General features: G+C 57.8%; 2 protein-coding genes across 55 annotated transcripts in view; one reads left to right on the forward strand and one right to left on the reverse strand.

Moving 5' to 3' along the window:
• Positions 1-10,534, forward strand: part of PRMT7 (protein arginine methyltransferase 7) — a 49,993-nt gene extending 39,459 nt beyond the window's left edge. For 10 of the 50 annotated variants that reach the window (XM_063797294.1, XM_054669467.2, XM_063797301.1 and 7 more), the window contains 5 exons: positions 1,888-2,049; positions 3,132-3,206; positions 5,360-5,520; positions 6,338-6,434; positions 6,691-6,896. In XM_063797294.1, the coding sequence (XP_063653364.1) occupies positions 1,888-2,049; positions 3,132-3,206; positions 5,360-5,520; positions 6,338-6,434; positions 6,691-6,861 (666 nt within the window). In that variant the 3' untranslated portion in view covers positions 6,862-6,896. Of the gene's footprint in view, positions 1-1,887; positions 2,050-3,034; positions 3,207-5,359; positions 5,521-5,777; positions 5,853-6,337; positions 6,435-6,690; positions 6,897-7,433; positions 8,240-8,839 lie in introns of those variants that run through there. The other 40 variants (XM_063797285.1, XM_063797287.1, XM_054669454.2 and 37 more) reach the window with 16 other exon arrangements.
• SMPD3 (sphingomyelin phosphodiesterase 3) overlaps positions 7,984-19,697 on the reverse strand; it is a 90,168-nt gene continuing 78,454 nt past the window's right edge. For 3 of the 5 annotated variants that reach the window (XM_009431095.5, XM_063797314.1, XM_009431097.5), the window contains 6 exons: positions 14,675-14,750; positions 14,409-14,564; positions 13,435-13,524; positions 13,154-13,217; positions 11,258-11,414; positions 7,984-10,962 (listed from right to left, as the gene is read on the reverse strand). In XM_009431095.5, the coding sequence (XP_009429370.1) occupies positions 10,861-10,962; positions 11,258-11,414; positions 13,154-13,217; positions 13,435-13,524; positions 14,409-14,564; positions 14,675-14,750 (645 nt within the window). In that variant the 3' untranslated portion in view covers positions 7,984-10,860. Of the gene's footprint in view, positions 10,963-11,229; positions 11,415-13,153; positions 13,218-13,434; positions 13,525-14,408; positions 14,565-14,674; positions 14,751-19,697 lie in introns of those variants that run through there. The other 2 variants (XR_010152392.1, XM_063797315.1) reach the window with 2 other exon arrangements.

The following is a 19,697-nucleotide window of genomic DNA, read 5'->3' on the forward strand; positions in this document are numbered from 1 at the left end:
CCTTTTGACATCCCCATCGGTAACATCTGAGGGTCCAGGTTCTCGGATCCTCACCAGCACTTGGCATTGGCTTTTTTTTTTAGCATGACCATATTAATGGGAGTGTGGTGATGTCTCCACATAGTTTTAATTTGTATTTGCCCAATGACTGATGATGGTGAACATCATTTCGTGTGCTTGTCTTGCTTGGTGAAATGTCTGTTCAAGCCTTTTGCCCATTTAAAAAAATAACAGTTTTATTGAGATATAATTCACATACCTTACGATTCACTCAGTGATTTTTGTGTATTCATAAGGTTGTGTAACCATCATCACATCAGTTTAAGAACCCTTTCATTACCCATTGGCAGTCATGCACCATTTGTCCGCAGTCCCCCAGCCCTGGGCACCCACTCTTCTCCTTTCTGTCTTTAGCTTGCCCATTCTGGGCATCTTGTGTGAATGGAATCAGACAAGTGTGTGGTCTTTTGTGGCTGGCCTCTCATGTGGCTTCATGTTTTCGGGCTCATCCATGTCGTAGCCTGAATCAATACCTCATTTCTCTTTCTTGCTGAATAAGATTCCATTGTGTGGATAGACCATGTTATTTATCTGTTTCTCAGCTGATGGACATTCAGGTGGCTCCTACTTTTGGGCTGTTGTGAGTAATGCTGCTATAAATGTTCATCCACAAGTCGCCTTTTTTCTCCCTCATAGATGAGGGCATAGGAGATGATTCTGAAGGCCACTGTGTGGTGTACCGGTAGACCGGGGTCACATTGAATTGGAGTGGTGGGAGCGGGCGTTCTTGCCATGTTCCTGATGCTGTGTGGGGAGGCGAGGAAGCACTCAGGGCAGCCCCTTCTGTCTGCCAGCATTTCCTGCTGCATCTCCATCATCTCTGACTGGCCCCACGTTGGTGCCTGTCTGCTTGGGCCTGCCCAGGGTCGGCTACCTCCTTACCCTCTGCCACTCCTTCCACTCCTCCCACCCCTCCCACCCTGTAGTCTCTGTTTCTTACCCGGACTCTTTCTGCACTCTCCCAGGTCGCCTCCGTCCCCGGCACCTGCAGGTTCCCTTCCACACTTCGTGGTCCTCAGCAGCATCTTCTAAATCACATTCCTTCTGATTTTGAACCCCGATGAAAACTTCTAGTGACACCCACCACCCCCACTGCCGCCTCTGGGATGAGTCCAGCCCCTCACCCTGTCCGGGCTGCCTTGGGCTGGGCTGGCTCCTGTCCAGCTCCACACCCTCACCTTGGGGGGCCTTGCTGTCTCCCGGCCTCACTGTTGCCCCTGCTGCCCCTCCCTCGGCCGTTCAGGCTCCTCGCCGTGCACGTGTTCATTTACTCACAAATGTTCACGGAACATCTGGTCACGGCACTGGCCCACTGCTGGGGGATGCTGGGCCACCAGTCCCTGCTCTTGTGGTGCTCAGAGCCTGGGGAGGGAGACGGAGACAAGCCCCGGTAAGTCCTGAGATAAAGCATCCAGTGGGGGTTGACAGGATGCCACTCTGGAAGCCCTGTCTGGCATGTTTATTTCTGGGCTCCCTCCATGACCCCCTTCCTTGCTTTTTTCTATCACATGGGGTCAGCCCCACTTTGTCTGCTTCCCTCTTCTGCTCTGCTCTCCTGAGCACGGGACTCATATCTGGTTGTAATCTTTACAGCCTCCAGGGCAGGTACAGAGCACCTTGCTGCCTTGCTTGTTTGTTGACTGAGGGAGGGAGGGACTGATGAGGGAGGGAGGGAATGAGTGACTGAATGAGTGAGTGACTGAGTGAGGGAGGGAGAGGGAGGGAGTGACTTGAGTGACTGAGTGGCCTGTTGCTTCCGTGTTCCTGTTAACACTCCTGGGCCGAGCCCTCCTGACACCTGGGCCCTGCTTCTCGCCCATTCACCAGGTCTCTCTCCTCCTGGGCGAGCCGTTCTTCACTACCAGCCTGCTGCCGTGGCACAACCTCTACTTCTGGTACGTGCGGACTGCTGTGGACCAGCACCTGGGGCCAGGTGCCATGGTGATGCCCCAGGCAGCCTCGCTGCACGCTGTGGTTGTGGAGTTCAGGGTAGGCCACCCAGGGGATGTTGGAGAAAAAAGCAGAGGAGGCGGGTGGGGAACCTTGTTTTCTTGCAGGAACCTTGGGTGCCTGTAGAGTGGCTCGGGCCTTGATGATTTGAGCTTGTGTTTTCTTTCTGTGTCAGCACACTGTGGGGTTGAATAGAAGATGCTTGCCTTTTAAAAAATGCGATAATTTGACATACGAAATGGAAATGGCTGAGTGTTGTCATTTTACAATTGTGGCTTATCAGAATAATTTAAAAATATAAATTAAGCGTTTCAGAAGCCATGCCGTGTGGCCTGCTCTGCTCTCATTAATAGCCGAGGCTTCGATTGTTAAAGGCATTTTGAGATGAGAGAGTCAGCTGCTTTGTGCAAGAAAAAATGGAAAAGCTTCCTTTTAATTTTCTCATCAAAGCAGAACCATAGTCACAAAGTCATTTTGGGAAGGGCATTTTTATTAAAAGGATTTGAAAAGCTTTACCCTGGATGGAGAGTGTATCTCATTTGATGAGAGTGGTTTTCTCTCCTAGCTTAGTGGCTCCATCACTGAAAGTCTGGGCATTTCTCCTGTGTTACTTGTTTACCTAATGAGATTTCCACATGAATTCTGGTTTTCATGGCCAAAGAAGGGATGTCACGATCCATGCATGCGTGTGACCAGGAGGAAGGGAGGGAAGGCTGTGTGGCCTGAGTGTCCTCTGGGTTCCTCTTGGCAGGGCCTTTTTCTCTCCCCAGCATCCTCATGAACTGGAGATGATGCTGGGGAGAGAATTGGCTTACAGATTTCTTCCCAAAGAAATGATGTTCAGGATGGCCCGGATAGGAGTGTGCAGCCCCCAGCCTAGGAGCTCTGGCCGACTGTCCCTTATAGGAGAGGACTCAGGTGTCACGTCAGAGCTTGCAGGTTCCCGCCCAACCCAGTCTGTTACAGAAACCGTTGTGGATCTTTGTTCTCTCTGAGCCCCTTCATACTTGGGGGTCTCTTTCAGGTGTGCAGGGAACAGCAAGATGTGCCTCTTGTTCTTGCTGCCACGCTTCCCTGTGTCCTGGCGGGCGGGTGTGGACGGGGCTGCTCCTTCCTCACAGGACCTGTGGCGGATCCGGAGCCCCTGTGGTGACTGCGAAGGCTTCGACGTGCACATCATGGACGACATGATTAAGGTAGGCAGGGCCACACTCTGCGTAGTCCCCCCCACCTGCTCCTGTATCGCAGGCCTCTCACAGGGTCCCAGCTTGGGCAGCACAGGCTCTTCTGTTGGGGGCAGTGAGGTCAGGTGCTGCCATTTTGTGTGGTTCAACATGAGCATTGCTTGGTACCAGCCCTGTTCTTGGCTCCGTGCTGTCACCCTTTGTCAGAATCTCCACTGGGCCCACACGTCCTGTCATTGCAACTGCCCCCGCCAGTGCCCACAGCTTGTTTTCTAGTGGGGCTGACTTTCCAGAGGCCATCTGGGAACCTTCTTAGGCAGCCATTTCCATGGTGGGGGCTCCATTCCCGGGAGGGGTACCTGAGGAGGGTCCCACAGGTTATTTACATGGTAGGGGTTAGCAACTGGGCCTACGTTCTCCAGAACCATGGGCTGTCCTGACAGCGCCAGTGGTCCTTGGATTCATGAGGACTGAAGCTGAGGGTCGTGTTCCATCCACATGAGAGGGGCAGGGTGAGGAGCATGGGCCGTGCTGTGTATTAAGGAAATGCACGTGGCTCCTGCTTGTCATCCCAGCACTCTGGGAACCTGAGGCTGGTGGATTGCTTGAGCCCAGACGTTCAAGACCAGCTTGGGCAATATAGCAAGACCCTGTCTCAACAAAAAATAACAAAAAATTAGCCAGGCATGCTAGTGCACACCTGTATTCCCAGCTACTGAGGAGGCTGAGGTGGGAGGATGGCTTTAGCCTGGGAGGTCGAGGCTGCAGTGAGCTGCGTTTGCGCCACTGCCTCCAGGCTGGGTGACAGAGCAAGACCCTGTCTCAAAAAAAGAAATCTCATGGGCACCAGAGGAGCGGGAAGCAGCGGTGGCCCCGCAGCAGCAGCTATGCATCGGGAGGTGGGGTTTTTCTGCTTCTGCTCACCTTTCTGCTCACATTTTCCCATAGTGAACATGGATTGCCTGTGTGTGAACACTTTTTTAAGTAAATTAAACCTTGTGGATATTTTCAGTTTGTATCTTATCTGCCCCTCACAGCAGACCATTGACTGTTCGATGCTTTTAGAAATCTCCTTCGTGCTGAGCCCTGCGTGCTCTGGACCCATGCGCTCTACGCCTCCTCTGGGCCCCTGCTCATGGCCTGCCTACCCTGGCTGTCCCTGTCCCCTCTTGCTGATACGGTTCTGTTACTCTGGTCCTGGGCCAGTGTCTGTCTCTCGTGTGCTAAGGCAGATGGCCGAGAGTGGTGGGTATCCCACAGTGGGGTGCCAGGCATTTTTACTTCTATGCTTTCCAAATCCACCTGCCCTTCCCCACCCTTAGCCTGGCCCTTCCAGTGCCCTGTCTTAGACCTGGCGCCACTTCACACGACCAGCCAGGCCCAGGGCCCCGGGCATCCTCCCTGGCAAGTCCTCCCATCCCCTGCCATTGGTCTTCGTGCTCCTAGTGAGCCTCCGACCCAGGCTGTCCCCTGACTGCTGCCGTCCTGGTTTGGGCCCCTCCTGCTCTGGCCGTCCTCCACACGGAGCCCACATGAACTTGTAGATCTGAGTCTGGCCACATCCCCACTGCAGGAATGCCCTAGCTGGCTCCCCACACCACACCTGCAGAGTGGCCCGGCTGGCCTGGGTGCCCTGGCCTGCTCTCCTGACAGCTCTATCCTCAAGGCCCCCTCTGGCCCTTCTCCTGCCGGCTCCCATTTGACCGTCAGCTCCCCTCCTCCAGGCAGCTTTCTGCATCCCTCCTGGATGCAGGTGCCCCCAGCCTGCCGCCAGGCACCGGGGCTGTACTGTCACGCATTTATCCCTCCCCGTGGCCTGGGGCCCACCTGTCGGGGCCACACAGCTGTGGTGGTCACCAAGTTTCTACGTGCTGGGTGTTCTCACCAGTGATGTAGACGTGTGTCCTCAGAACGCTTGAGACAGGCGGCACCACCCCATCTTAAAAATCCGGAGAGCGAGGCTCAGAGCCAGCTGTGCCTGGGGAGCCACTGATGAGAGAGAAGTGGCAGAGAGGGGGAGCCGCTGGTCTGCTGGGCGCTCAGCATCTTTATGGGAGAATGCACACCCCTTGTGACTGCAGTCAGTGGGAGCCAAGCTGGGGAGCGGTCCCTCTGTCTAGCTGCCGGCCTGTCTCTGCAGCCCCCAGGCCCCCTTCTGTTCGCAGCGTGCCCTGGACTTCAGGGAGAGCAGGGAAGCTGAGCCCCACCCGCTGTGGGAGTACCCATGCCGCAGCCTCTCTGAGCCCTGGCAGATCCTGACCTTTGACTTCCGGCAGCCGGTGCCCCTGCAGCCCCTGTGTGCCGAGGGCACCGTGGAGCTCAGAAGGTGGGTGCAGGGAGGGCTGGGGGGCAGGGAGGGGCTGCTGCTTGCCCTTGGAGTTCTCACCCCCGTGGTGAGCACAGCTGGCCTGGGAGACGCTGACACGTGGAGGGGGTATTCGTCCTCCCCACAACCTTGCCCTTCCCTGTCAGAGTGGCCCTGCGTGTGTGGTGGTTCCCACGGTCCTGTGTGTGCCACTGGTGGAGGAGCCAGGAAGGGCTCTGCTCCCCCTCTACAGCTGAGGCTCCCTTGTTGGATCACAGCTCAGGAAGATGGGAGCTTACTTCCTGTGGTCACCGATGCACCATTTTCCTGAACCCTCCTGGGAGCTGAAGCAGGTCAGGGTCAGCAAGTGCTGCTTGCGTCCAGGCACGGGCAGCCCTGTCCTGCTCCGGCCCTCACCCCACCCTCGCCCGAGGAGTGACTTCTCCTGGAAGCACCTCCCAACTTGGGGCAGGCAGCCAGGCAGGGCGGGCGCCATCACCTGAGCTCCCAGGGTTGCTGTCTGGGGCATCAGAGGGGCCTTCCAGCCTTCAGTGCCAGGCTGTGCCTCAAGCCCCCCCAGACCCTGCAGCCACACCGGCCCTGCCCCATGTGTGGCCCGGCTGCAGGGCTCGGGTTGGCTCAGATAGGGGCTCGGCTGCGGCTGTTCTGGCTGGGGTTTTTCTGAGGAACGTTTATGTAACTGCAGCACTAGGAACTCCCGGCAGGACAGGAAGGAAGTGGGGAAGACCACAGGTTTCTGGAAAGCCGCAGGAGCTGCAGCTGTTCCCCCCCTGCCTCTTGTGTGACTACTTCTGCTGGGCCCCCCTCTCCTTGACAGGCCCGGGCAGAGCCACGCAGCGGTGCTATGGATGGAGTACCACCTGATCCCGGAGTGCACGCTCAGCACTGGCCTCCTGGAGCCTGCAGACCCCGAGGTAGTGCCTGTGCGCCGGGCCCAGTGTGCGTGCAGACCCTGAGAGCAGGCGCCGCCTGGGGAGGCCTCCCTGCCCCCGTGCTCTGGGTGTTTCTGTCACAAGTTCTTCGGGCCAGATGATGACCCCTCAGTGGTCCTGGGCCATCTGGCCCCTGAGCAGCTTCTCTCTGCTGCGAGCTGCCTGGGCTGGAGGCTGGCTAGGAAGGAGGCTCAGGTGCCAGGGAGCCCTCACCATCTTCCTGCTCTTCTTCCTACAGGGGGGCTGCTGCTGGAACCCCCACTGCAAGCAGGCCGTCTACTTCTTCAGCCCTGCCCCAGATCCCAGAGCACTGCTGGGTGGCCCGCGGACTGTCAGCTATGCGGTGGAGTTTCACCCCGACACAGGCGACATCGTCATGGAGTTCAGGCATGCAGATACCCCAGACTGACCACTCTTGAGCAATAAAGTGGCCTGAGGGCTGGGGTTCTGAGTGGCTCATGGCTTTCTAGGGGGGAAGGCTGAAGGCCCTCCTCTCCTCTCTGGGAGCTGCTCGGCCTCAGGGATGGGAAAGACTGCGCCGTGTTGCATCTTGTTGCATCTTTGCACTGCTGGCCTCTGGCTCCAGCTGTGGCAGGAAGCATGAGAGGGTGACTGAATTTGGAGCCCTGGAGGGGCTGGGAAGACCCCCCCTGCTTGTGCTTCTGAGGTGCTGAGAACGCTCCAACACAGAGACATCTCTCCCCAGCTGGGAAGGGAGTGGAAGCACGGGGAGCTTGTGGAGCTGGCTGGTGGGGTTGTCCACGCCGCCCTTGGCGAGCAGTCCCCGTGGCGGGAGCCTGTCCTGTCTGTCCCACTCTCGAGGATCTCCGGGTCCCTGCTCTTCTGGCTTCTGCTAGGAGGGTGGAGATTTCTGGCCCTCTAGTGGGTGGAGATGCTGAGTTGTGGCTGGGTCTCTGGGGCTTGAAGACCCTGGCTGGGCCCGGGCTGAGAGGCCTGGGTTCTGGCCCTTTCACCTGACAGGTAACTTCAAGCCACAGGTGTCTGGCCTCAGTGCTGCACCAGCTGGTGGCCTGCCAGGACCTGAGACTGGACACAAGGCAGCTGTCCCAGAGCAGTTCCTGAGATGCAGGCCCAGGAAAGCGGCTGTCAGGGGAGCTGGGAGGCAGCCCTGTTCCCTGCACCTCCCTCAGATTGGAAAGCCCCTCCTGCAGGTGGGGTATGGCAGGGAGCAGCCCCTGCCCAGCGCCGCTTCACCAGGAAGGTCAGTAGGTGCCGTGGCCTTGCTTCTCTCACACACTAACCCCCCTTTGGTTATGTCCCAGCTCTCAGAGGTAACAGCAGACACCACGTGAGAGAACCCAGTGGCCTCTGGCTCGCAGCTTAGGAGGTGAGGCTTGTGCCAGGCCAGCCGAGCCGCCTGTATGAGCAGAGTTCTGGTGTCCTCGGATTCAGGGCAGACTTGGGCAGCGCCTGTCCTGCAGTTGGGGGCAGGAACTCCCTCCCCTGCCCCCAGGCGTGCCCCTGAGGCCTGGCCACAGCTTGTCGCTGAAATAAGTGGAGAACACCAGCCTTGAGCCTCACAGTTTTATTTTCTCCTCGTTATCCATCCTTCCTTTCAGCACCAGTAAGGAAAAAGAACACCTCTCTTTGCAAAATATTTTATCAGGTGTAAAGACTTGTTTTTCTTCTAGGGAAGAACCGTCTGGATATATATTTGATAATGTTTTTACCAAAACCATAGGTGTGCTTACCATAGAAAACCCCTAATGTCCCATGAAGATACAATACAGAAAAAAATACAGAAATTAAAAAAGTTTTTATAACAGTATTTCTAAATCTCAGCAAGTTAAAAAGCAATAGTTAAAAAGCATCAAGATTAATATACTTAAAACTTAAGGTGGTTTTGGACAAATGAAAATGAACATTTCCTTCCTCAGTGGCCCCCGCGCCTTGTGGCTTCCTTTGAGACTGGGCCTAGGGCAGGAACAGAGTCTTGGTATGGGCCTCGGGTGACCCGTGTGCCCACCCCTGCTAGGCCTTAGATGCCACAGAATCTGAGATCCAGCAATGGTTCACTTTTAAAAATCAGTGGAAGGGCCTGGCCTGCACACAAGGCCCGGGAGTCCACAGGCAGCCACAATGAGACACGTGGGTGGGGGGGGGTCCCGGCCTTGGTGCTGAGGGAGGTGTGCGGGGGCCTGGAGGCCGCACATCCTTACTCTGGACGTCAGGACCTGACTAGGCAGAGGCGACCTTGTGATGACAGAAAATGACTTGCCTAAGGCCGCCTGTGAGGTGGGAGGGGAGGAGCATGCAGCCCTGACTCCCACGCCTGCTGCCCCGGGAGGGGGGTGCCTGGGTGGGGAAGCTATGTTGGGGTCTGGTGTGGGGGCCCTGCACGGGCCTCAACTGCTCTCCCTGTGCAGGCAGTCAGCAGGCGGTTCCGGGTCTAGGGGTCCAGGGCCGGCCGGCCCAGTCGCTTGTGTGAGCAGAGTCCCAGCTGCTTCTGGAAGTTGGGGGCCTCCACATCATGAATCCCAGTCAAGGCTCACAGGCCAGCCCCTTGGAGGGGTGGGCCGGGCAGAGAGCCCAGCAGGATGCTCGCCCTCAGCAGCCCCTTCCTGGCTCTGGACTCTGGAGGGGCAGGGCTTGGGCCCGGGCAGACGGTGCTTCCCAGGCCAGGTGAGTTCAGACAGGCCAGTGTCACAAGGACGCACGTCCTAGCGCCAGGCTCCCTGGGCTCTGCAGCGTTGTCTACCCCAGCACAGGGCCAGGCGTCTGGCTGGCTGCGTGGCCCCCTCTTGGTCCCTCTTGCAGCTCAATGGGTGACAAGGCACAGCATCAGGGCACCAGCACCAGGAGGGGCAGACAGCAGGTCCTGGTGCTCCCTCCAGCCTCACCAGGCAAAGCCGGCCCTGGGCCAGGCTGGGTGCAGGGCCAGGGCGCCACGAGGAGCGGAGGTCAGCGGGGATTGTCAAAAACAGTCCCTCAAGTTGAGTCTCGAACTTTGAAACAGACAAAACCTTCACTGCATGACAGGAGCAGCCCTGGAGTCTCTTAAAGGCAGGTGGGCAGAGGCAGTGCTGCCGAAGGGGCCTGGGGGCTGTAGGCATCTTGGGGCTGGAGGCAGATTGGGGACCACAAGCTGTTGGCCAGCTCTGCCATGCTGAACTTGGGTGCCAGTACCACACCCTGCCCTGGGCATGCAGCAACCGTCAGCCTTGCTGCCCCAGCTTGCGCACTGGTGAGGGCCAGGCTGCTCTCTGCACCTTGGCTTCCTGCCTCCTAGGCCGGGGTCCCCTTGTGGCCTTGGTGTTGGCTGGGGTAGCTATTGAGGATAGGCCTGGGAGGCCAGAGCCGCAGCCCCACCCGGGGGGCAGGCAGGGGTTCCTGAGCTCAGCCGGCACGCAGGTGGGGCACGTCCCCAGGGAGGGATTGGTCCCGAACCAGAGAGGTGTCCGGTGGGGGAGAGGATTGGCAGAAAGAAGAGGATGTGTTGGTTTTGATAGAAGAGAAGCTACAAATAGATTATTTTCAAAATCAGGATCCCCCCACCCCCATTTATGCTGTGAGTCCCTTCTTCCTGTAAAAAAAAAAAAAGTGGATACTCTCTTCTCGGATCCCCGTTTATGGCTCCACTGCCCAGATGGGAGGCTCCTGGAGGAGGCCCAGGGTGCCAGAGCCTGCCAGACTCTGTTGTGCCTGAGCTGGGGAAGGGACCCTGTCTCGGGAAGAGCAAAGTTCTATGAGTGACTTACAGACCCTATGAAGTGAGGGTTGGTTTTGTGATTAACCTTTTTCTGTTTTTCCTTTTAAAATGTAATTGCCCTTGAATGCGAGACCCTGGGAAGAGCCCTGGGCTGGCTGGTAGAGATGCAGCCCTCGGACCCTGCAGGAGCCGGCCCACACTGGAGGCGGGAGAGCTGGTGGCCGTGCCCAGGAAGTGCTTCTTTGGCTGGTTCTGATTGTGTTTGGAGTTTGGCCTTGGGTGAGGCCCGAGCAAGGGGTCTGTGGCTACGGCATGGCACGTGGCATGCGGGCAGCGTGCATGCGAGGGTGCAGGCATGCGAGACGACATTGGCAGCAGACAAAAATAAAGAACCCTGGACGAAGCTTAAGAAGAGATACAGAGAGTACATGAACCCGGTCCTCATACTAACCCACGGGTTACAAACTCGGTTGTGCTGTAGATTTGTAGAAAATCGTGTTGTGAAAGAATGGCACTGGTTAGGCAGCTGGAGGCTCCTGGGGCGGGCCTGACTCCTCTGTCCACAGTGAGGCCCAGAGGCGCAGAGCAGCGCAGCTTCCAGGTTCCCGGGCACTGACTGTGGCTCCCTCCCTGTCCCTGCCCTCCTCCCCCAAGCACCGGGCACTCGATGGAGGGGACACGGCCCAGGGATGGGCTGCAGCTGCAAGGGCTGGCAGAGGCCCCGCTGCTCCGGACGGTCTATGCCTCCTCCTCCCCCGAAGACACCATCAGTCGCATGGCTACTGGCAGGTGGTCCGTCAGGCCGGACAGCTGGGTGATAAAACTGAATTCTTCCACCTCCTGGGGTGAGTGGGAGAGGGGAGAAACAGCCTGGTCAGATTCCAAGGGTATCTTGCAGGGAGCGGCCTGGGGATCCCCAAAGTGAGGCCCCGGGGCTGGGGTGGGCTGTGACCTTCCTGCAGTCAGAGGGATGGGGCCTGGAGGACCTGGGGCCCTAAGGGTCTGAGGGAGTGATGGGTATCATTGTAAGAGTGGCCTGGGGCGTGGGGTTTCAGGGAGCGGCTGTCGAGAGCTGCAGGGCCCGGGCCCTGCTCTCTCTTTGCATGGCCCTGGCTGCTGGGCCCGCCTGACTCACGGCCTTCCAGTCTGGGCACAGCCCCTCCTCTGCGTGCAGCATGTAGTCGATGCGCCGGCCGTTGCCCTTCAGCAGCTCCTTCCGCCCCTTCTGGCCCGAGCTCTTGCTGGTGGGAAATGCCAGGTACTCCCTGCGGCCCTCCTCACTCTCCAGGACCCTGTCCACACATGCAGGAGGCAGGTGAGCCCCCATGCCCGCCCCTGTGGGCCTGGCAGGGGCTGTGTGTGGAGCCATGGTCTCCTCCCAGTGTGGGAGCGGGTGGGTGGGACCAAAGCGCTGGGTTTAAGATCTCTCCCCTGCGGGTCCAAAAAGGGCCTCAGCTGGGGGCAGGCCGAGTTGCCTGTGGGTTCCTGGCTGAATCTGGGCTCCGGAGCCCGTCGAAGTGTTCTGTCCGCCCCAGCCTGGCCAGCACTCACTTTCCCTTTCTGAACTCGGACAGAACTGATCCCACCCGTTCCCCAGAATGGGCTTCTGCCCTGAGCCAATAGGGGGCCTGTTTTGGGGAGCTTGGTCTTTGCCATGAGTCTCGAGGACCCTTGTGACTGTTGTTCCCAGGTTGACAGGGGCTGAGGGAGCCAGGAGAGCACCTCCGAGCAGTCTCATATGGGGCTGTCCCTATGTGGCTGTGTGACTCTGCTTATGTTACCAAGCCTCCAAGCCTCTGTTTCCTCCTCTGAAACAAGAATGGTTGCTGTGGGCCCCAAGACGCTTCAGGGAACAGGCTGTCATCCCGCTTCTGAGTGAGGAAACTCATGATGGTGCTAGGGGATCCACAGGGAGGGCAGGGCGCTGGAGCAGGGGGATGTGACATCTGGAATCCCTTTCTGGCACTGTTGCCCTGAGACAAGCAGTATGCCTGTCTGCTTCCTGCCAGCCTGTCCCCTGGGGCCTCAGCACCACTGGGCCAGAGGCTTAGGACCCCCTCCTGGGAGCCCCCATTGCAGAGGGCAGGCTGGGGCCAGGGCCTGGGATGGCAAGTGCAGTGGTGAGAGACCCTGCAAAGGCCGCCAGGTCAGTGAGTGCCTGGACGGATGCAAAAGGGGCACCCGGCGAGGCAGGGCCTGCAAACATGGGCTTCCACAAGGTTTTCATCAGCCTTAAGATAAATACGCTAATGACATTCAGAACATTGTTACAGCTCAGAAATGGAATCCATCACTGTCCTTTGCCCTTGATAATTAATTCCAGCATCAATGATCTGAGAGCTACTGGTAGTCATTTTTTAATCATCATCTCATAAAAAGAATTTTCTCAGCATAGGATGATGTTTCAAATTTAGTCTATAATCTAATTAATTGGCTCAAATTAGCTGCAAGGAACCATCGCTGTGACTGCAGTCTCGGGCTGTGAATTATAAATTGGTTCTGCTGTTGGCCTCTCAGATGTGTTCTTTATGGACATCTTACTGGGCTCAAGAATGAATTTTGGCTGGGATGGAACTGTCTCTACTTTGAAAATGGTCGGCTGTGTTATTGCTGCTGGTGTCTGTATTTGCCTGATTGGTGCTGCAAGCTGCCAGGCTGCCTTCAGCAGGCGCCGTACCCAGCAGCTCTTTCACAGGGGTCGACCCATGGCCTGGCCCGGGGAAATTCCAGGCCCTTTCCTGTACCTAGCAGGCAGGGGCTCGGGGCAGGGCTAGCTCCTGAAAACAGGTTTGGGAAATACCCCTAGAGATTTAGCAAGGCCAGTACCCCTGGGCGTGAGGGCGTGAGGTCTACCTGCCTGGCCCAGCTCCCAGCTCTCAAAAGCTCTCAAAGGTGAGATGAGGGACAGGTTTCTGCCAAATAAAAGCCCTCATGAGCCCGAGCTGAGCTCTCCCATGTGGGTCCTGCCCAGTCCCTGTCTCCACCTTAGTCAGGGTGTGCCTCGTCCCTGGCCTGGGAGCGCAGTGCTTACTTCTGCAGGTTGTCGGGGGTGCACACATCCTCATCGTACAGGCCGTTCGTGTCCAGCAGAGTACCTGGGGGGGACGAGGGGGTGACAGTGGTCGCTGCAGGCAGGGCCCAGGCAGCCTCTAGGGGGTGGCCGCTGTGGGTGGGCACGGGCTTCTGCTAGCCAGGGGCAGCTGAATGGGGCCCTTCCCCAGCAGTGGGGTCTTGGGGGGTAGGTCCTGGTGATCTTTGAGGGAAGTCTGTGGGGAGCCCAGCTCCCATCCTCCTCCCCCAGCCCCAGCTCACCGATGGCCCACGGCTTCTCCTCACCGGGCCCCAGGCGGCAGGGGTCCCTGTAGTGGGTGAACAGGGAGTGTTGCTGCTCCAGCTTGTCATCTGTGCGGGGAGGGAGGAAACGCTGAGGCACCAGGGGGCTTTGCTGTCCCACACGGCCTGTGCCCCTGCTTCCCATCAGTTACTCCCCATGTGCTGCTAGGCCCCCGTCCCTTAGGCCACTGCCCCTGGGTGGGATCTCGGTCCCAGTCAGGTGCCCCGTGCTTCCTTTGTGGCTGCTTTTCTGTGTCCTTGAGAACACCTCCCCCAGCACACGCCCTGATCTTCAGCATTCCCTCTGAGGACAGTGACAGTGACCACTGTCCTCGGACAGAGGAAAGAAGGTCCCCACAAGGTCCATATGGTCATCGGATCCACAGATCAGTTATTTACAGCAAGTGTTTGCTGTTTCACTGATGATGAGCTTGTAGTCTTTCACCCTAATGGTTTAAGGTGCAATTCCCAGGGTTCAGATCCCAGTGCAATCACTGCCTGGCTATGTGACCTTGGGCTGGTTCTCCAGCCTCTCTGAGTCTCAGCTTCCTCCACCACACCACGTGGAGACATGCAATGCTTCCCTCTCAGGGTTGTTAAGACACTTAAGTGAAACAGCGATAGAATGGCAGCTGGCTCGAAGCAAGAGCGCGGCGCCCCGTTGATGGGTGTTACTAGTGGACTCGTCCTTTGTCTGCTTCAGAGGCCCCCAGCCTTCCTTGTCAGAGGTTCGTTTTTAGGGCATCTCTGTCTCCAGCTTTCTAGGCAGAGCGTGGGCTCTTCCTGTTCTAGGATTTCTAGGGGGCAGAGAAATCAGTCTTGCTAAATACCCCGCCCACATGCTCTCGAGGAGCAGGAATTCTTTGAGCTGCCTAACGAAGTCTGTCTAGCTGTGACTGAGCCCACAGCCTCCCCAGAGCTGGAGACCTGAGTGGGGAGGAGCCCGGCCTCACCAGAGGAGCAGTTATCAAAGTTGAAATCTCCGCAGACGACGTCAAATGCCACCAGCTCCTCGGGGTTGGCTGCGCTGGACGAGGAGGTAGATTTTCGGAAATCAGCCAGCCAGTCCTGAAGCAGGTCCAGCTGCCCACACCGGATGGCGCTGTCCTCTGCAGGGCAGAAGTACAGAGACTGGATGATGAAGTTCGCCCCAGACCCCAGCTAGGCCCCAGGCGCTGATCCCATGCCTAGAAAAATCACAGGTGGGCGGCAACCCTACCTTGCGGGGCATGCAGGTGTGTGCAGGCGATGTACCCGACGATTCTTTGGTCCTGAGGTGTGCTTCCCACCTGCACCTGGGGGAGGAGGGGGTCAGTGCTGCCACCTGCCAGTCACTGTGGCCCTGAGAGCACAGGACACTGGCAGTGCCCACCCACCCATGAGGTCAGACCCTCACAAGCCTGGCTCCTGGCTGGATTCTGGGGTCTGAGTAGGGACAGGATGTGTCCTGCTTCTAGGGACTTACGGATCTGGGCCAGAGGTGGATGCTGAAAGAAACTATCGGCCTGTGGCGTGGGGAGTGCTGGCGGCCATCTGTGCAAAGCATGGGGGAAGTGCCGAACCGCAGCAAGGCTCCCCGGAGGCCCAGGCCCTGCCATCTCCCAGTGACCAGCGTGGCCACAGCTCTCAGTTCCTTGTCCAGTCCTGTCTGTGGCTCTTTCCTCCCTCCCTCAGTTACACCCTAGACCTGGTCACACCCTGGTGCTTTCTCCCCCTGAAATCTCAGGGGGTTGCCCCTGTGCCATGGTGTGGCCTCAGAGCCCACCCCACACAGTAAGAGGCCCAGACCCTGCCCCTCCTGGCCTCGTGGCCTTCTGGCTGCATGGTGAGTCATCTGCTTTATAGGCCGTGGTCCTGTTGTCACCCGTCTTGGATGAGAGCTCCCTGACCTGTGTCCTAGGCTGGCCCCTGTACACCCCTGGCTCCATCCTGAGCCCACTGTGGCAGCATCCTCTTCAGGTCTCTCCCCTCTGCCCCGACCTCCTGCTTACCTCCTTTACCCAAGACGGAGCCTTCCACCTGCCAGGTGGCAGGTGACCCTGGCAGGACCCCAAAGGCTGGCTTAATACAAATTAGCATCTCCACTGTACCCTGCAGGCAATTCATAACTGCCCTACCCCAGGTGGGGGCAAGATGGAGCCCTTGTCAGTGCTCAGCCCAGGAGAGGTGAGGGATGGCCAGAGAGATGCCCCGCACAGAGAGGCCGCTTACCAGCTCCTCATCCCCTGCCCCTGGGATCCCTTCCCTCCTGTGCCTCTGTGCCCTCCCCAAGCCATGCAAATCCATTCTAGACTGAGTTTCCCAAGATGAGGAGACCCCAGACCCAAAAAGCACTCCAGGGAGGTGGCTGGGCAGGACACACTGCCTCTCCCAGTTGTTGGCTGAGGGCAGAGGGCCGCAGGGTGGGTGCCCCACATCTGTGGAGCTCACAGCAGCCCAAACGTCACAGCCCATCTGCTCCAACAGCCTCGGCAGGCTCCGTCCTTTCTTCACTGCTGCAGTCGGTCAGGCTGGTATTATCTCCTCCATCTGGACGTCCTCAGCAGCAGGTGCCCCTGGCTTTCTACAGCTCTTCCTCCCCTTCCCAGCCCTAATGCACAGCCTTCCTTCCCCAGCACCTGGGGGTATGAGCGTCTGGCTGTTCAGCCCCACAGGTTCACCATTCACTTCTTGCCCACAGACAGACCCAAACCTTAGCCTAACAGCATCCCCGCCCCCGGAATGGCTCTGTGAGATCACGCAGCATTGATGGTTCTGCTGCAAAAAACAAAACACTGATGAAGCCGCCATGCTCAAAAGGCCACATGAGGCTGAGCACGGTGGCTCACGCCTGTAATCCCAGTACTTTGGGAGGCCGAGGCAAGTGGATCACCTGAGTTCAGGAGTTCGAGACCAGCCTGGCCAACATGATGAAACCCCATCTCGACTAAGAATACAAAAATTAGCCCGGTGTGCTGGGCACAGTGGCTCACACCTGTAATCCCAGCATTTTGGGAGGTTGAGGCAGGCAGATCACAAGGTCAGGAGTTCGAGACCAGCCTGACCAACATGGTGAAACGCTGTCTCTACTAAAAATACAAAAATTAGCCGGGCGTGGTAGTATGTGCCTGTAATCCCAGCTATTCAGGAGGGTGAGGCAGGAGAATCGCTTGAACCTTGGAGGCGGAGGTCACAGTGAGCCAAGATCATGCCACTGCACTCCAGCCTAGGCAACAGAGTGAGACTGTGTCTCAAAAAAAAAAAAAAAAAATTAGCTGGGTGTGCATGCCTGTAACCCCAGCTATTCAGGAGGCTGAGGCAGGAGAATCCCTTGGACCTGGGGGGCGGAGGTTGCAGTGAGCCAAGATCGCCCCATTGCACCACTCTGGCCTGGGCGACAGAATGAGACTGTCTCAAAATAAATAAAAGACCACACGGGGGCGCCGTCTTCAGGCAACAACTGCTCCTCCATGAGGATCATCTCAGGCCCAGTGGGCTCGTGCTGGGATGGGGTGGCGACGCATGGACGTTACTTTTCTGGGTCCTTACAACGGCTCAGGCACATGATAAAGTGATGCTGCTTTTACCGTTGAACACACTGAGGCCAGAAGTTGAGTTGTGGGCCGGGGTCACAGGCTCACATTGGCTAAGAGGCAGCTTCCAGTCGGATCTGCGCTGCTCTGCGCTGCTTTCTGAGGGGCTGGTGTCTTTGCGGTTTCTCCCCGGCCGCCTGTTTGTTGGTCTTAAGGCGTCAGCCTCTCACTCATCCAACACTTGGTGTCACCTGCCCCGTGCTGTGTCCCGGACAGGGTTGGACACTCGCAGGGAGGCCTCAGACTGGGCCCTGCACGACAAGAACCCACTGGCCGGAGGAGTGACGAGGTCCTGCTCCCTCCTGCCCTGCTTCTCCCTCCTCATCTGCCGTGTGATCTCACCAAGATCCACTTGATTATTTGCTGGGCCTCATTGATTCCTGGCTCGTGGCCTTGGGAGCCGCAGAGCCTTGTGTTTCTCTTGCAAAAACAAGCAATCACACGAGAGGCTGTGCCTTTGAGTCCTGGCGGGCAAAGACTGTCAACAGAAGAGGCGTCCAGAATAAGGCTCTATTGTAGGTGAGGAAAAAGGGATTCCAGTCCCTTCCTTCACAGAGCCACATTTCCCTGAAGGCTCTGAAGTCCCATATGGGAAACCATGAGGGCCTTCCGGGAAGGAGGGGACCACTGATTTCTGCAGCGAGTCCCTCCAGCGTCCCGGCCCCTCTCCGGCTGGGCCTGTCCCCAAGGCAGCCCCACGTACTTCACTTCTCCGCGCTGGGATCCGCGTGTGCTGGGCACACCACAGCTCTGCTGTCCTGGTGCTCTGTCTGATGGACAGACAAGACTCTGGGCACGAGGGCAGAGGAGCCCATGAAGGGAAGAGAGGATTGTGTGGCTGGCCGCTGAGGGAGCTCCATGAGGTGGTGTGGCCACACCCAGTGTGGGACCAAGACAAGCAGGGGCCAGGGGTACAGGAGCCCCTCATCGGGGTTGTGGCTGGGGCAGAGGTGGAGCTAAGGGTGGTGGGGGCGGGAGGTGGTACAAGGTGACGTTCAGACTTCCTGAGGCAGTGGAGGGCATAAGAGGAGTCACACCTGGCCTCAGATGAGGAGGGTGGCTGAAACCACAGCAGGGCTGATGCAGAGGAGGGGGCCTGGGCCAAGGGAGCTGGAGATGTGGCCCAGGGCCATCTGGAAAGTGAGCTAGGGGCCTGGAATGGATGGGTCGGGCACAGGACAGAGCAGCCAAGGTGGTCCTTCTGGCTTCAGGATGGCAGAACACAGAAGAGGAGCAGCCCGAGGCAGAGGCTGAGTCTGGTTTGCGAGTGAATGGGGATGTGTCCTGGAGGCAGCCAGATGTAGGGCTAGGGGGAGAGGTCTGGGCCAGGACAAAGCAGAGGGGCCTCAGAAAGGGCAGAAATGGAAGCTGCAGAGTCTCACTCCCAGGCAGGTGTCATGGTGGTTGCTGGGAAACCCCACTGCGGGGCAGCCAACCATGGCTCCAGCTCACTGCAGCCGCGTGGGGTGCGGAATGTGGCAGGCCTGGGGCTGCTGAGAGAACCTGCAAACTGGGTTTTCTGTGAAATATCTTGATTTTAACATATTGGTCAAGGCTGGGTATGGTGGCTCACGCCTGTAATTCCAGCACTTTGGGAGGCCGAGGTGGGCAGATCACCTGAGGTCGGGAGTTTGAGATCAGCCTGACCAACATGGTGAAACTCCGTCTCTACTAAAAATAAAAAATTAGCCAGGCGTGGTGGTGCATGTCTGTAATCCCAGCTACTTGGGAGGCCAAGGCAGGAGAATCGCTTGAACCCGGGAGGCAGAGGTTGTGGTGAGCCGAGATCGCGCCACTGCACTCCAGCCTGGACAACAAGAGTGAAACTCCGTCTCAAAAAAAAAAAAAAAAAAAAAAATTTGGTCAATACAAAAAATTTTTGAATGTCATAGATCAGGTTACAGTTTGAGACCCAGGAGGTAGAGGAAGATGAAAAGAACTTTCAGGATAGAACCTGGGAGGAGGGGCTGTCCCAGGCAGACACTGTTGAGCTCAGTGGGAACAGTGAGGGTGCCCCACGGAGGAGGGAGGTGGGGACAGGATGTGTGGATTGATCTGTGCAGAAGTGGGCTGGGGTAGGGGGCGGGGGAGGGCCCGGCCTCTGAGCCACCTGTAGTAGGGTGGGAGTGAGGGGTGGGAGTAAGGGGCACATCCTCCCACCCTGGACCTGGCAACACATCCCCTTCCTCCCCAGAAAGTCACTCTAGCTGTCGAGACAAAAATATATCCAGGGAACAGAACACCAACGAACCATATGCCAAAATGGGAAGGTTGGATCTATCTGTCAGGAGTTGCTTCAATTTCAGCATCCTTTGCTGTGAATGAAGAGCAGAGGACCCAAACTCTGGGCCTGGCAGAGCCACACAAGAGCCATCGAGGAACCAGAAGTGGGGGCCAGGGCCCTTGCTGCCTGCCCTGGCTCCCATAGGGCTTGAAGACAAGCACCGCCACTCGTGGCAGGCGCCAGGTTGCGCACCAGTGTTTCCCTGGGCAGGCGGAGTGTGGTTGCTTCTGAAGGCGAACTGGGAAGTGAGGAAACCTGCCCTAGGCAGGCCTCTGAACCGCAGCCCTCCCTGCAAAGCCACCACTTTTTCATGTCTCACCCTAAAGGGACAGAACCCACATCTGAAACAGCTGCTGCCTCTCAGGGCAGAAAGCCCTGTGCTGCAT

The sequence above is a fragment of the Pan troglodytes genome, chromosome 18, assembly GCF_028858775.2.
Source record: "Pan troglodytes isolate AG18354 chromosome 18, NHGRI_mPanTro3-v2.0_pri, whole genome shotgun sequence".
Lineage (NCBI taxonomy): Eukaryota > Metazoa > Chordata > Mammalia > Primates > Hominidae > Pan > Pan troglodytes.